The sequence below is a fragment of the Cygnus atratus genome, chromosome 5 (assembly GCF_013377495.2).
Source record: "Cygnus atratus isolate AKBS03 ecotype Queensland, Australia chromosome 5, CAtr_DNAZoo_HiC_assembly, whole genome shotgun sequence".
NCBI lineage: Eukaryota > Metazoa > Chordata > Aves > Anseriformes > Anatidae > Cygnus > Cygnus atratus.
The window spans coordinates 27656359-27669935 of record NC_066366.1 but is presented as its reverse complement, the minus strand read 5'-3'; the positions used below and the strand labels follow the sequence as shown (position 1 = coordinate 27669935).

At 35.7% G+C, this 13577-nt stretch overlaps 1 protein-coding gene across 2 annotated transcripts in view; it reads right to left on the bottom strand.

Annotated features, from left to right (window-relative positions):
• Positions 1-13577, bottom strand: part of PALS1 (protein associated with LIN7 1, MAGUK p55 family member) — a 51142-nt gene that overhangs the window by 9210 nt on the left and 28355 nt on the right. For both annotated transcript variants that reach the window (XM_035540026.2, XM_035540027.2), the window contains exons 3-8: positions 11805-12013; positions 5361-5438; positions 4867-5013; positions 4091-4252; positions 1642-1719; positions 577-760 (exon numbers count right to left, since the gene is read on the bottom strand). In XM_035540026.2, coding sequence (XP_035395919.1) covers positions 577-760; positions 1642-1719; positions 4091-4252; positions 4867-5013; positions 5361-5438; positions 11805-12013 — 858 coding nt within the window. The remainder of the gene's footprint in view (positions 1-576; positions 761-1641; positions 1720-4090; positions 4253-4866; positions 5014-5360; positions 5439-11804; positions 12014-13577) is intronic.

Sequence of the window (13577 nt, the reverse complement as noted above, 5' to 3'; positions counted from 1 at the left end):
AAGTTTTTTGTTCACTGTTTTAACAGATCAGCACATCTGTAATGGACTAGCAGTACATGTAATTTTTGTATTGAAATATGATGACTTCAATTTCTGAAACCTCAATTATTCAAAGGCCTCCGGCAGTTAGAAAAGGAGCATAACTGTTGCAAGTAACTGAAGCTCTTTGCTAAGTGAAAACATTTATTTTTCAAGCTTGAAATAATGAGAAACCTAACAGCTGCTCTCATCTCCAGAGTTAACGAGCAGGTTGAAGTCTAAGTTTTCTGCTGTAGCCAGCAGAGGGAACTCTGCATCCACAGAGTCCCCAGGGTGAAAGAATAAGGAAAGATGAACTGCAGTGGAAGTGGTGGTTTTACTCTATGTTTAACATCTATACACGGAGATACTTCTAAAAGGTCTATCTTTTAAATAAGTATATTACATAACCAACAGTGGGCTCTGCTGCAAGAAGTTCAAAGTCACAGATATTTAAGGAAGTGGATATTTTAGGGTATATGAGTCTTTGAAAACCAGAATATTGTCCCCTACAGCTATGGGAACAGCCTGTCAAGGCTTTTCTAGAGCTTAATTTACCAGGAATAAGGCCTGCCAGTGGTTGGTTATCTTCATCTCCATCTCTGTAAGCCTGCCACCAGTTTGGATCTTCTTGGCTGATCACATGGAGTATATCTCCTTTTTGAAAAGACAGGCCTAACTCTCGGCAGGGGACGTAAGGGTCATCAGAAGGATCATAGTCAAAATGTGCTTTCACATGTATCTGTGGAAGATCAAATGTAAAAACAAGAAAAATCTGTGACTTCTGAAAAGTTACATTCCCATTTTCTGTGATTGCAGTGGAGGCCTGATATACAAAAACTCCAAAATCCTTTAGAATGGACATTTTATCTGGTGCATACATGAGATACTGGAATGGAATCTATGTTAGCAATGGAAAAGACAGTTGTGATAGTTTAGAGATGAAAGCGTGAACTTAAATCTTGTTAATTCTAAAGTCTACAAAAGTTCTTCGCCACTTTAGGGGTAAAAAAAATGAACTACCAATTTATGGCCTTTGCACTCTAAAAGAATCACAGATATTCCGACTTGTTTTTAAATAATAAACACAGATTAAAACCCATTTTCTGTGTTTTAGATGAAGTTTTGCTTTAAAAATGCTTTACTTTGCCACCGAAGTGGTTTTTTTTGGCTTTGATAGAAATCCATGCCTTCTCTCTTCCAACTGTTGAAGCTATCTTAAGAAAAGTATGTCAGAGAAAAAGATATTGAGCAAAGTTCCCAGTATACAATTTGTTTCTCCCAAAGGATACTTGCAAATTACAGTAAAAATTACAGAATTAGAGTATCCAGTTGATACAGAGAGAAACTAAGAACTTCCAAATAGAATTTCAGAAGCATAGGTGTTGCCACTTTTATAATTTCTTACTATTTTAGAAACAGAGTTAAAAATACACTGTATGCTTCAGCTTATCACTGTCAATTTTCAATAGTTAATTCAGGCATTAGTCTGGTAATGATTAAACAATTACAACAACTGTTTTTTTTTTCCTACAATGTAAATGACCTACAGAACAACTTTCTTAGGTCTACTGGAAAAACAGGGTATGTATCAAGGTCAAGAACTTACGTAAAACTACTTACAACTGTCTCCTTCGCAGGAGGTGGCTTGCTCTGTTGACTGGGAATCAATACGAAGGTCAGGGTGCCGTGCATGTCAGCCTGAGATGAAAAATAGATTCTTAACATACAGTATGAAAATCTGCCTTAAGATTTAAGAATTTTAATAAATAGCATTTTAGGAAATGTTTCAAAAATTCAGAAAACAACAGTTCCTGAAAGCACATCATTTATCTCTGATTTTAAAAATACAGTACAGATACAGATGCAGTGATTAAGCAACAGACTAGAAAGCCAATTCAGATTTAAAAAGCCTGGAGTTCCAGATCATGCATAAAATAATTTTATTTGAAATGGAACACCTGTAACACTCAAAGACTTGACAGAAATGGATTACCAAGAATTATATTCTCTTGTTCTATTTGAAAACATTATCTATGCTGTCAGGAAAAAAATATATAGGAGATGATCCTAAAATTGCTTAAATGGAACAGCATTTTCAAATCTAAACATTACCACTACGCTTTTATGTTGTTAACATTACCAAAGGATACAGAACGTTTTTTAAAAATTTAATTAGCACACTCAACTCCTGCTTCTGTAAAGTATCTAATATTGATATAGCCAGTATCTACAAAGAAAGTAGAATTTAATACATCCTGTCTTTAAAGAACTCTTAGTTGTTTGCATACTTTTGTTCTCAGAGTGATTTTGCACAAGTAATGAACATCTAGATAAAATGCAAGTGCCAACCCCTGAAGAGGTCTGTGTGTCTCACTTTCTATACATCATTCCATGAACCATAATGATTGACGTTCATAAAACTAAAGTGTATAGATATATCACAAAAATATTCAGACCTAGGGCTTAAATAAAGTAAACATAACTGAGCATAACATGATTAGGCTGCAGGAAAGGAAAATCCACCTTTTTAGTCAGTATGCACAGCTTGAGGAATGTGCAGAATTTCCCAGCGATAGCATGAATAATCTTTACTGAAGTCATGCACCAGTTCATTACCATTTTAGTTGCAAGGGATGAGGCAAGAATTAGAAGGAAAGTAATTTCCTTCTCCTGTGCTTGTTATGTATTACTTGGGGAATGAAGCTTTTTAAAACTTCAACTTTGCGTTACAAAATAAAAAAGACAACAAATAATTATAAAGCTTGAAAATTAGTTCCTTAAACTAAGATTTTATTTTTTTAACCAATTGCTCTTACGTTTTATGGCTTTAAGTTTTATTCTGGAACTCTCATTTGCAGGACCTGTTCAAGTGCAGAACAAGATCTCTGCAGAGAACTGAACTGCCAGAGTTGAATTATCTGTTAAGCACATTCAAAACTGTCCAATCTCGGACCTGGATCAATAGCAGATGACACGGAAGAACATGAGAGCAGTATTGGGCAAAAGGAAATACGTATAATTCCCAGTTGTTAGCATCCTACCTTGCAGGTCCTTAGAGAGAATGTTTCTACATTTACTAGATTCTGATGGATTTTCTGCCTATTTTGCATTGCAGCTTTTGAACTGATGTATAGCTTTGTCATGAATGTTAAATGCATAACAAACAGAAAAATACCTATCTTGGTAAACCACTAGACAAAAATTTTTATCAGGAGGAAAAGAGTAAGAAGTCTGGTCATGTAAAAGTCCCATGTGAAACAATTTGTGGTTGGTTAAGCCTGGCCAGCAACTATGAGCCCCCCTCCGCAAACTGCTTACTCCCTCCCCTCCCCAAGGCACACTGGGGAGAGAATCAGGAGACTAAAATCAAGAAAAACCTCTTGGGTTGAGATAAAAACAGTTTAATAAGTGAATGTTAAAAAAAAGTGATGCAGAGGTAATCACTCACTGCCCATTTTTTGTTGCTGAGCATGACATTACATGGTATGAAATACCATTCTGGTCAATTCAGGACATTTGTCCCAACTGTGTCCCCTCCCAACCTCTTGCTCACCCCAAGCATACTCATGAGTGGGGACAGAGTAGGCAAGCACCATTCAGCAACAGCTGAAACATTGGTGTTACAGTCTAAACCCACAACACCATATGTCTGCTATGAAGATGAACTCCATCTCAGCCTGACATGACCACAGTCATGCAAGCACATATATTAATTGTAGACTAAGCCAGATGAAGATGGAAAAAATCATGGCTTTTCATATGTAAGCAAAGTTCTTAGAAGTCATTAAAAGCAAGTCTAAAGATGACAGCTTGACTCACATTTGACTCTTCTCCCATCTTTCACATTCATTTTTGCATTTGACTGCCATCATAGTCAGTAATATCACACTTACCATGAGAAAGAAAGCTTGAAATGGCCTTTTACATGTGAACACTAGCCATCAGAATGAAAATACCTCTAATATTAAATATGAAAATGCAAATGACAAGCAGACCTAACAGGCTTCAGTCTTATGAGTATTTTTTGCTCAAGAAGTGAAAACAAGAAAACAGTAAGTGTCCAACTCACCAGTAAATCAAAAACTTCATTAACATCTTTTCCACGAATCTCAATGCCATTAATCTCCAAAACTTCATCCCCTTCATGTAACAGCCCACTCTTCTCTGCAGCACCTCCTTTGACTATTCGACTGATGATGACAGAATCCATTTCATTACGAACAGTAGCACCCTGTGTAGTAGTAACAAATTCTGTATTTATTAAAAATATGAAACTCGAAGCCATCTATTGTACGTATTTCAAGCCAGTGGAAGAACATTTTAGACTGAAAGAGAATGCAATTAAGAGCTTGGATGCATACAACCAATGCTTGAGTTTAGAAAAAAACATTTCTTTAAGTGGCACGGATTAAAGAACTGAACTGCTCTACAGCATAAGATTCATAATTGTTTTAAAAGCTTTCCTAAGGAAACCAAACACGTATTTGAAAGATACAACACAGAAGATGAGGTTTGCTTAAAAGATGCATCAAAAACAACCTTCCATAGTTGGCTCAAGGATATTAGCTCTCCTGAAACAAAGCCTGGGATAGTGACTTCTGTCAAAGTCCAAATTCAGGTTGACAGAAGTTGTCCAAACTCTAAATTGTAACATGTCTACTGCTATAACAAAATGCACACAAGTTTATCATCTGTGACCATTTCTCATTAAGGTGGGTGGTGGATGATGAGAGTTAGAAGCTAAACATAACTTCCACATCCCAATTTTCAAACTCTCACAGCAATCTGTGAAGGACATAAAAGCTTACCTGCTTTACATGTAATTGAGTGAGTACCAACACTTACCAATGGAATATCTCGTGCTTTCTCAATACGAACTATTTTAACCGTCTCCCCTCCATATGTCCCAACATTCTCATAAATTTTTTCATCTGTCACAGCCTCTGGTTGCATTTCTTGTTCTGCAACCTTATCGTGAGCCAGTAGAAGTGCCTAGTGTTAAAGAAAACTATTTGTTAGAGAAAATTTCACATTTTATATGTATACAAAATAGCAAAAATCAACAAAATTACACAATTTGAAAAGTCTTTGTAATTACAGAATATTGCAAACTGACTAAAACAATGAAAGATTTAACACAGCTATGTAGTGCCTACTGCTACACACTTGGCAAAATTTTCCTTTTAATTTGGAAAACACTACAATGACTATTTCGAACACAACGTTGTGACTATACTTATGGCATCTCCTTCCTAAAAAAAACCCCAGACATTGGTGCTGGTGCTTAAACCAGCATCAGGAAATACATCCTACAGATTAGACGCCCCATTTTGTCTTACCTGCATGTGAGGGGCATTCAGCAAAGCATTAAGCTCCTGCCCATCCTTCTGGTGACTGGGTTTCAAAACACTCTGTACCTAAAAAGAAATCAAGTAGTAAAGCTCTTACTCTACCCAGTGATTTATCAATCCTCCCTCCTCTAACTCAAGCAAAAAAAATAGTTGCAATTATTTGTTTTACTACAAGTAAAATATGTGCACATAATTGTTACACTGACTCACTAAGCCTAGTCTGTTACACGTTAGAAAAACGTGACCAGACCACAGGACTACTCCAGCATGTCTTGCTTCGGTAATTATCTATTGAACATAAGCTGGTATCCAGTACATGACACAGATTTGTCAATAGAAACTAACAATGAGCTCAGCTACCACAGAAGATGTACACAAAAAAAGTTAAATTCCAGAAAGGAACCTAATAGTACAATCAGCCACCATGAATTCTACTATGTGAATATGCTAGGTCTTTTAAAATGGACTAATTTCTCACTAATGTGACTACATTTCCTTTTCCTTAAAAGCAGATGGTTTATTTCTGCCCAATATTTTGAGTAGCAGCAAGACCAAGATTCCAAAACAGGTTTTATTCCAAAACAGGTTTTGCAACACTTGCTGGAGCCCCTGCCTCAGAAAGCGTAAGAGTCAAAACTTAAAATACCAATAAATCCCAATAAACCAGGTTTCTTGAGTTGATTTTTGCCAGGGAAATAACATAATGCACATTAACACAGACTGTTTTTGGTCAAGCAGCTTTTGTTGCCAAAAAAGGTTTGCACTCTCATTCAGTTGAAGAGTCCTTGCCATCATTTCTGGCAAGGAATCCCTCCCTGTATGCTTCAAGGGAAAGCCAAGCGCAGGGACATTCCCTGTATCTGAAGGCAAGACTGAAGAAGATACTTTCCATAGCCATTACCTTCAGGCTTTTAATCTGCATCAAAAACACACCAGTCCAGAAGCACTAACAAATCTGGAGGCATCAAGAGCAGATTACAAATATCATAACAGCAGCTTTCTGTGAGATGGAAAACGTTTTTTTCCCAAGAGCTTTTTACTCTTACAAATGAAAAAAAGTAATATAATTCAGAAAACACAATTTACAAAGTGAAAATAACTAAACTTTTTTTGAACTAACAATGTCTAAAGAGCCTTTATTCTGTGAGCAATTACCTGTAGAAATGCTAACAACTCTCGTGGATGCTACCAGATAATAGAACTGAAAACAGTAAAGATAACTTTCAAAGTCTAGCAAAAGCAACTAAATGAATTGTTCCATGGAGCAAGATCTTCACATTGCCAACAAAACACCACCATCTGGAACAAGTTCCTCAGCTTAGCAATAAACCTGGCACAGCCTCCAGCAGCTTTCCTTCTGACATCTCTAGAATACGCCTTATGGTAAACAAACCTAGTATAACTTAGAAAAGTCAAACAAGAAGTCAGACTTCTTGTCTTTTTTTTTTGCGCCCCCTCCCCCCAACCCCCCCCCCCCCTTTTTTTTTTGGAAAAAAACCCTACAACTAGTCTCTTCAAAATTCTAGAGAAAAGAAAAAATTCAGCTGCATATAGACCTGACCTCAATTATATCTCTGTAGCTGCCAGGAAGCTTAGTCTGAATTTTGGCATGTCATATATTTCACTAATGGAATCAGAAACTTTTCCTCTCTGTTGAAAGAAGAGACTCTTTTACACAAGACAATTTCTCAGAGATTTATTTAAGGTCTCTAACATTCAATGGTCTTTCATCTCTTGTCTTCAAAAATCTAGAAGAAGTTTTAAAGCCTTACTTATCCAACCTCTGAGTTTTTTGTTTTGTTTTTAAAAACTAGAAAAACCCTTTCAGAAAGAAATTTAAAAGTCCTGCAAGCAAGACAACATTCTGAATGTGTGGCCAGATGCCAGAGGAAAAGATGTAATACATATGTCTGTAATTATTACATTTCTCAAAAGTGAATTTGCAAGTCTCCGTGAATTTGTACAAGAAATAAAATATTTTGTGTAAGAGCTACCAAAAATATACATTATTTAGGGTAACATTTTCCTAGTTGCAACATGATGCACAGATGAAATGTCCTTGAAATAAACGCAAACAAACAATTACAGTAAGGCATTTATATGTTTAGCTTGCCCCTCCTGCAGTTTTCCAGACAAAACCAGAAAAAGTGGGATTTTTATGAACAAAATGCCAGGAAGAGCATCTCCCATCCGTCTTTATTTTGACATGCCTTGCAACTTAGCCCAACCAACTGAACTTTTGCTTTGAATAATTACATTATTCAAATACTCCACTAGCTCCTCCTTCCTTACCTCCCCCCTTTTCTAATAGAAAGATAAATTTATTATGTAATAATTTAATATCAATGTTGAAGCACTAGGAAAGTTTCGGTCAGATACGTACAACACTTACTACACCAGTATTGCTTTGTTATTCATGATAAAAAAACAACCTGTTTTATCAGATGAAGTATGAATCTGTGCTGACTTTCTAGAAGTGACCCTACAGATAGCATAAGCAATCCATTAAACACGTGGCAATAATAGTATTTTCTTAACTTCTTAACTATTCAGTCTTGTTTTTATTGTTAATTACTTTAACTTTAGCTCAAGCAGCCCTAAAAAAAAAAAGCTATTAAAGTGGTTTCATTACAAAAGCCACAATTTGGAGGCACACTGGAGTGATACTGACCATTTAGAATACAACCACACCTGCAAAACCATGTCGCAGTTAACTCTAACATGCAGGACTGTCAGCAGCTATGTATGTACCATCCATACACTAATGCATTAATACCAAAAGTTACAAGCTTTCAGTGCATCCTCTGAGAAGTACTGATCTATTTTAATTAGCTACACTTGCTGAAGTGAACAGTATTAAGTATTTAAAAATATAGCTTATATAAATCGACTCTATTAAGTATATTTAATAGCAAGAACACCTTCAAGGTATCTGATATGCGGTGTTACAAGCCACAAATTACACACTGTCTTGAATGATAAATCAAATATTCTTACAAGGTCAAGATTCAAATCATATTCCCATAATCCTTGCCCCCATTTTGGTCAAGTTTAAATGGATTAAAAATCAATTTAATTACACTTGATATTTAATGGCTATTTTTATTTAAGAGGCAACTACACATTTACAGAGATTAGCTCTCTAAAATAAATTCCTTAAGCCTAAATGCTCCATTCCACCTTTTAAATTCAATAAAAATTTCTTAAAAATAAGAGTAAAGAAAAATCTTGAGTTGTTCATGCCTGATTACCAGAATCAGTGACAAAACTTAAGTACAAGTATACTAGTAACTTTAAGAATTCCCTACAGAAGATGAGAAAACAAAAGTGCACCATTCCCCTCTAATGTATTGCTGATGGTTAACAAAAAAACTGAAAGCTAAAAAAGATTTCACAACACGTTGTTCACACACATTGTTTTATAAAAGTAAATAATCATTTAAAGAGTAAATGAAAACAGATTTTTGAATCAAAGTTCAGTGTGGCAAATGAAAATGTCCCCCAAACTCCACCTTTGGAAATATGTTTAATATGAATCTTTACCTTTTTTTCTTTTAAGGGAGGATGAAAATTTCTGTTGCAATATGAAGTTGTGTTGCGAACTTTTTGTGTTAGGGCTGCAGATGCATGAACTCTAAAACAGGTTCTCTTCCACACCATAAAGCCTCCAACAAAATAAATGTTTGTAGCTTTAAACTGGGACATGCGCTACAAAACTGTTTCAGGGTTGTATACTGTCACTGATGACCTGTACACTAAAATATGCACATTAACATAATGTTATGCATGTATATGCTATTTTTTTTCTTGTAATGTCTTGTACTGTCAGATGTTATCAGTATCTTGTTGTTCAGGCTTTTGCAAGTGTCTTTAAAAACGCCCTGAAGTACGCAAAGCTCTAGAAAGACGAAAACTGCTTTCTGGGGGAGCTTCCCATGCTTGTGTTTAGGGGTAAAGGCACAAACAAGCCACACTACAAGCAAAAAACTGGGAACGCAAGCCGGAGACTTTGACTTTGATTGGGATGGAAGGTGGAGAATAACCTTTTCTGAAGCAGAAATAATCTTTCTTGTTAACAGAGACCTTCACAGGCCATAAAAGAGACCTTTCCAAAAGGAGTAAGATCTGAAAAATGAGTCTGTCTCTTCTGTTCAGACAAGACTAGAAAATACAGAATAATGCAAACGGAGGCCTTAAGGTCTTCCTCTTGAGACACTTTTGTTAGTCACAGAAATATTTGTCCTGAATTTCCAGCTTAATCACTTCAGGATCCTACTTAACATATTGCAAAATATAAGTCACTTAAACATGCAAGAAGCTGAATCTAAATTACATCAGAAAATGGGAACAGACATATGCAATATATTGCCTCTTCAGGAATTTCAAGGCTGGAGCAAGACAGGGATGGGAGATGAAATATCAAAATGAGAGCAGGAATATGTTTGCCTTTTATGTAATATTCTTCTGGGTGATGACAGAATTCATTGGATTAAATATTTTCTTTATGCTTAAATTTCTTTTTGTATTACTGCTAAGACAAACAGAGTTGGCTTTGCACTATCTTCTGATCTTAGGATTTATGAAACTACCTGAAAAAACAGAGGAATGTGTTGAGAAAGTGAGGGATAGAGAAGATAGCAGGGAAGAATATGAAAGTTCGAAAACAAACCTATAGTTTTCCTACACTAATAAAGCTTTGCTAGTCAGCAGAAGATTGTGGCTTGCAAGAGTAATTTAGAGTTGGAAAGCATATACTCTTCTTGGAAACATCCATTAAGCACCTTCATATCCACTGGGGGGTGGCAACGGGATGATGACCCAACCAGATTTCCTAAGAGATAAATCTGTAACTTCATATATATAAGTGGAGATTCAAAAACTGACGTGCATCTGAGTAAAAACACAAACTAGGTCTGGATAAAGTGTGTGTTTGGGGAAGTAGTTTACAAATGGAAGTTAACTTAAAAGGTTCCTTCAGGTTCGCAGACACTGAAGCCTAGTGAGCATCTTGTAGCAGCCTAGAGGCAGACTAATAAGCCAGAGGCAAGCTCATACGTAAAATACTCCCACTTGGTTTTGGTGCAATCTCACTGACAAACCTAAACAGGAAAATCCAGAGCTGCAAATTAATCAGCACACTGTGCCTTTAGAGACCATTTAAGTGACATCCCTCAAGAATTAGCAATTTCTTCTGCAAAAGAACTCCAAGCTTGCTACAATGTTTTCTTTATTTGCAAGATTAAGAACTAGAAAAAGGACAGTGTAAAAAAAATGTTGAAAAATTTGCTTCTAATTGGACAAAGAAAACCAGATCCTAGGAAAATCATGTTACTGCCATGCTGAAATTGAAGTGAGGAGCCTTTGAGCAACTGGAAAATGCTTATATACTGGCTCACATGAGCCAGGTTTCAGCAGGTGAGTTTGGTTGACTGGGTGCATTTAACCGGCCACTGGATCTGGCTTTGCTGAATACAACCTTGTTACACCGCACTCATACTGTGGTGCATTCATACTAGCCAACTTCAAGTTAATAAAGGTATGTCCATACAAGGTGCAGCCTCGCTGCCCTGCAATACTATCAGGCACCAGGTCATGGAGCATGGAGGTAATGTGAACAAGCAGCCATGCTCTCAGAGGGTCTAGTCACATCCAGCCCTGTGTGAAAACTCATTCTGTTCTCAGCAACTTCGTATCTGATGAATTTTCCACAAATTACTTCTACTGATTATAAAGCTATCGTATACATGTATTGATCATCAGTATTCAAGTGAATAAAACTCAAAGAAAACAGTTGGCTGAAACTGTATTCAAAGTATTTCAAATGGTTAAGATCTCACTGAAAAGACTGAAGTTAAAAATCTTAAATTTCTAAAAGTATACTTCAATAATTTCTAAAAAACATATCAGGTCTTATAAAAGATCTGTCATCTGTCAGACAAAATTAAATGTAATCTGACTAGCACAGCAGTCACCAAAACATAGGAATTAAGTATGAAGGTATCTGTTGCTCCCTTTAAAACAGAATGCTTGTTTCCAGTACAGTTATATTTTCAGAGATGCCTCTTTACCATGGCTCAACTTGGAGAAAAGTCACAATAACAGAACTGTAATTCAATTTCTGAATGCTTGGAATAAAGAATACTGAATGCAAAAAGTTACATTTTCATAATTGCTCTCTTTTCTATGTTTAAGCAATACCTTTTCTGTTGCATATCTATCTATCCATGCTAAAAAAGGGAGTTCTTATCCCTAAAGTATTTTTCTAGTTACTGTTTGGAAATGTGGAAAAACTGGATATAGCAATCAGTGACTATTATAACCATTTTATATTTAACATTCAGTAACCCAGACAAGCTTGCCAAGAACATATTTCAACAACAGCTATGATTATAGGTTTCACATATATATCACAGAGATGCATACTGTACATACCTCTTGTGCTAGTTCTTGTGCATTGGAGATGAGAGGATATGGAGGGCTGGCTTTGTTCATATGCACTGTAACTGCATTGTGTATCTTAAATGCATTCTGAAAATCAGTATTTTGAACAAGCTGTAAAATGAGAGAGATATCCTCTTGGCTCTGAGGGTCTACCAGAATGTGCTGGATATGCTTAAGAGAAGTTAACAGTTCTTCCACTTCTAGGTAGGAAATAAAATAAAAATAAGTTACAAGTTAACAGACTGATAATGTTGTAATGTTTGTACTAAGATTTTTACCAAAAATGTTTTGCTGTTCAGTATTTTAAATCAGCAATGATGTATGTATATTTATTATCTATTGTTCACTCTGATGTTTATTTGCAGAACATATCAGAATCAAAACAAGGACCACAAGTCACTATAAGATATAAACAAGCTGATACATGGTTTAAATTTTAATTCCATACTAAAAAATTCTCTGAAGTCACTGATATGTAAAAGATCCAATAACTGCAGTTCATGTATAACTAAATGTGAAAGAGGGACTATTCTGCAATATGAAAACAACTGCTTCGCTAAACTAATCTTGATTCACTGTGTACTAAGAGTTATTTCAATAGACCTTCCCATGTGTGTATATGTAAATTATATATTGCTTACTTATACAATGAGTGATTGATAAGTAAACTACACAATTTATAAGCATAAAGTTATGCTTGGTCTTACAAGCTTAAAATAACAAGGTATGAAAAATAAAAAGGGAAAAATCTACGATCTACGATCAAAATCATGGAAGTCTTTTGCACTAAAAGTCTGTATCTTTTGCATCCTCCAGCAGGCCAAAATATAGTGGGTGTTGTGCGTATGAAAATAACGTATGCTTTCTCGCAAATTATGTAAAAAAATCAAACTTTCTCAACAGCAAAGAAAATCCCAAATTCTAAAACTATCGGCTGATACTGAGGTGAACCTCCCTTACTGGTAACAAAATACCAGCTTGGAAATTGTTTTTGTTTTCACGATCTTCATTTATTCATTCTGAGCTAATTAAATAACATTAAAATAGGAATGTTATCAGGACACTAGCTAGGTTGCTTTTTTTTTTTTTTAAAAAAAAAATCACAGTAGACTTGGATCACTAACTTGAATACTCTACCAAGGCGTTTCCTTTACCTATTTTTAACCTCAGACTCATCAGTACACTGAACACAAGACTCAAGCTAAACTTTGAGTGCAAGTTTAAAATGACTGATCAAGGGGCACATGAAATCTGTAAAACCTTGTAAAATATGCGTATCAACCAAGTGTAATGTTTTTAATTTCAGGCATAGCATACCTAAATAAATGTTTTCAATTTTGAGTTTGTTAAGTCAGTCTTCTGTACAATGAAAGGAAACAAACACTCCCAATAGAGTATTTTACTGTCTGCAGGACAATTAAAACAACACACCCCAAAACCATTCCACACATGTTAAAAATATCTTACCCACCAAAGGTCATAGGCTTCTTCCTATAGCAACCAAGGAAACAAAGAGCAGTACAAAAGCTGCGCTGAAAGCTCAGATACAGGCTGGGCAGGATATTCCACAGGTGAAATCCAGTATAGCTCAGAACAGTAATTAAGAAGGCCAGCCTCTCACTAGGGAACTGTATACAAAATATACTGCCCATCACACAGGGAAAAGCCACTTGAAGACTAAAGAACATTTAGATTGCAAGAATATTTGCTAAATAGGATGTGGTATGCTGGCACGTTTCTTGCCTAGCAGAGTATACAAAACTA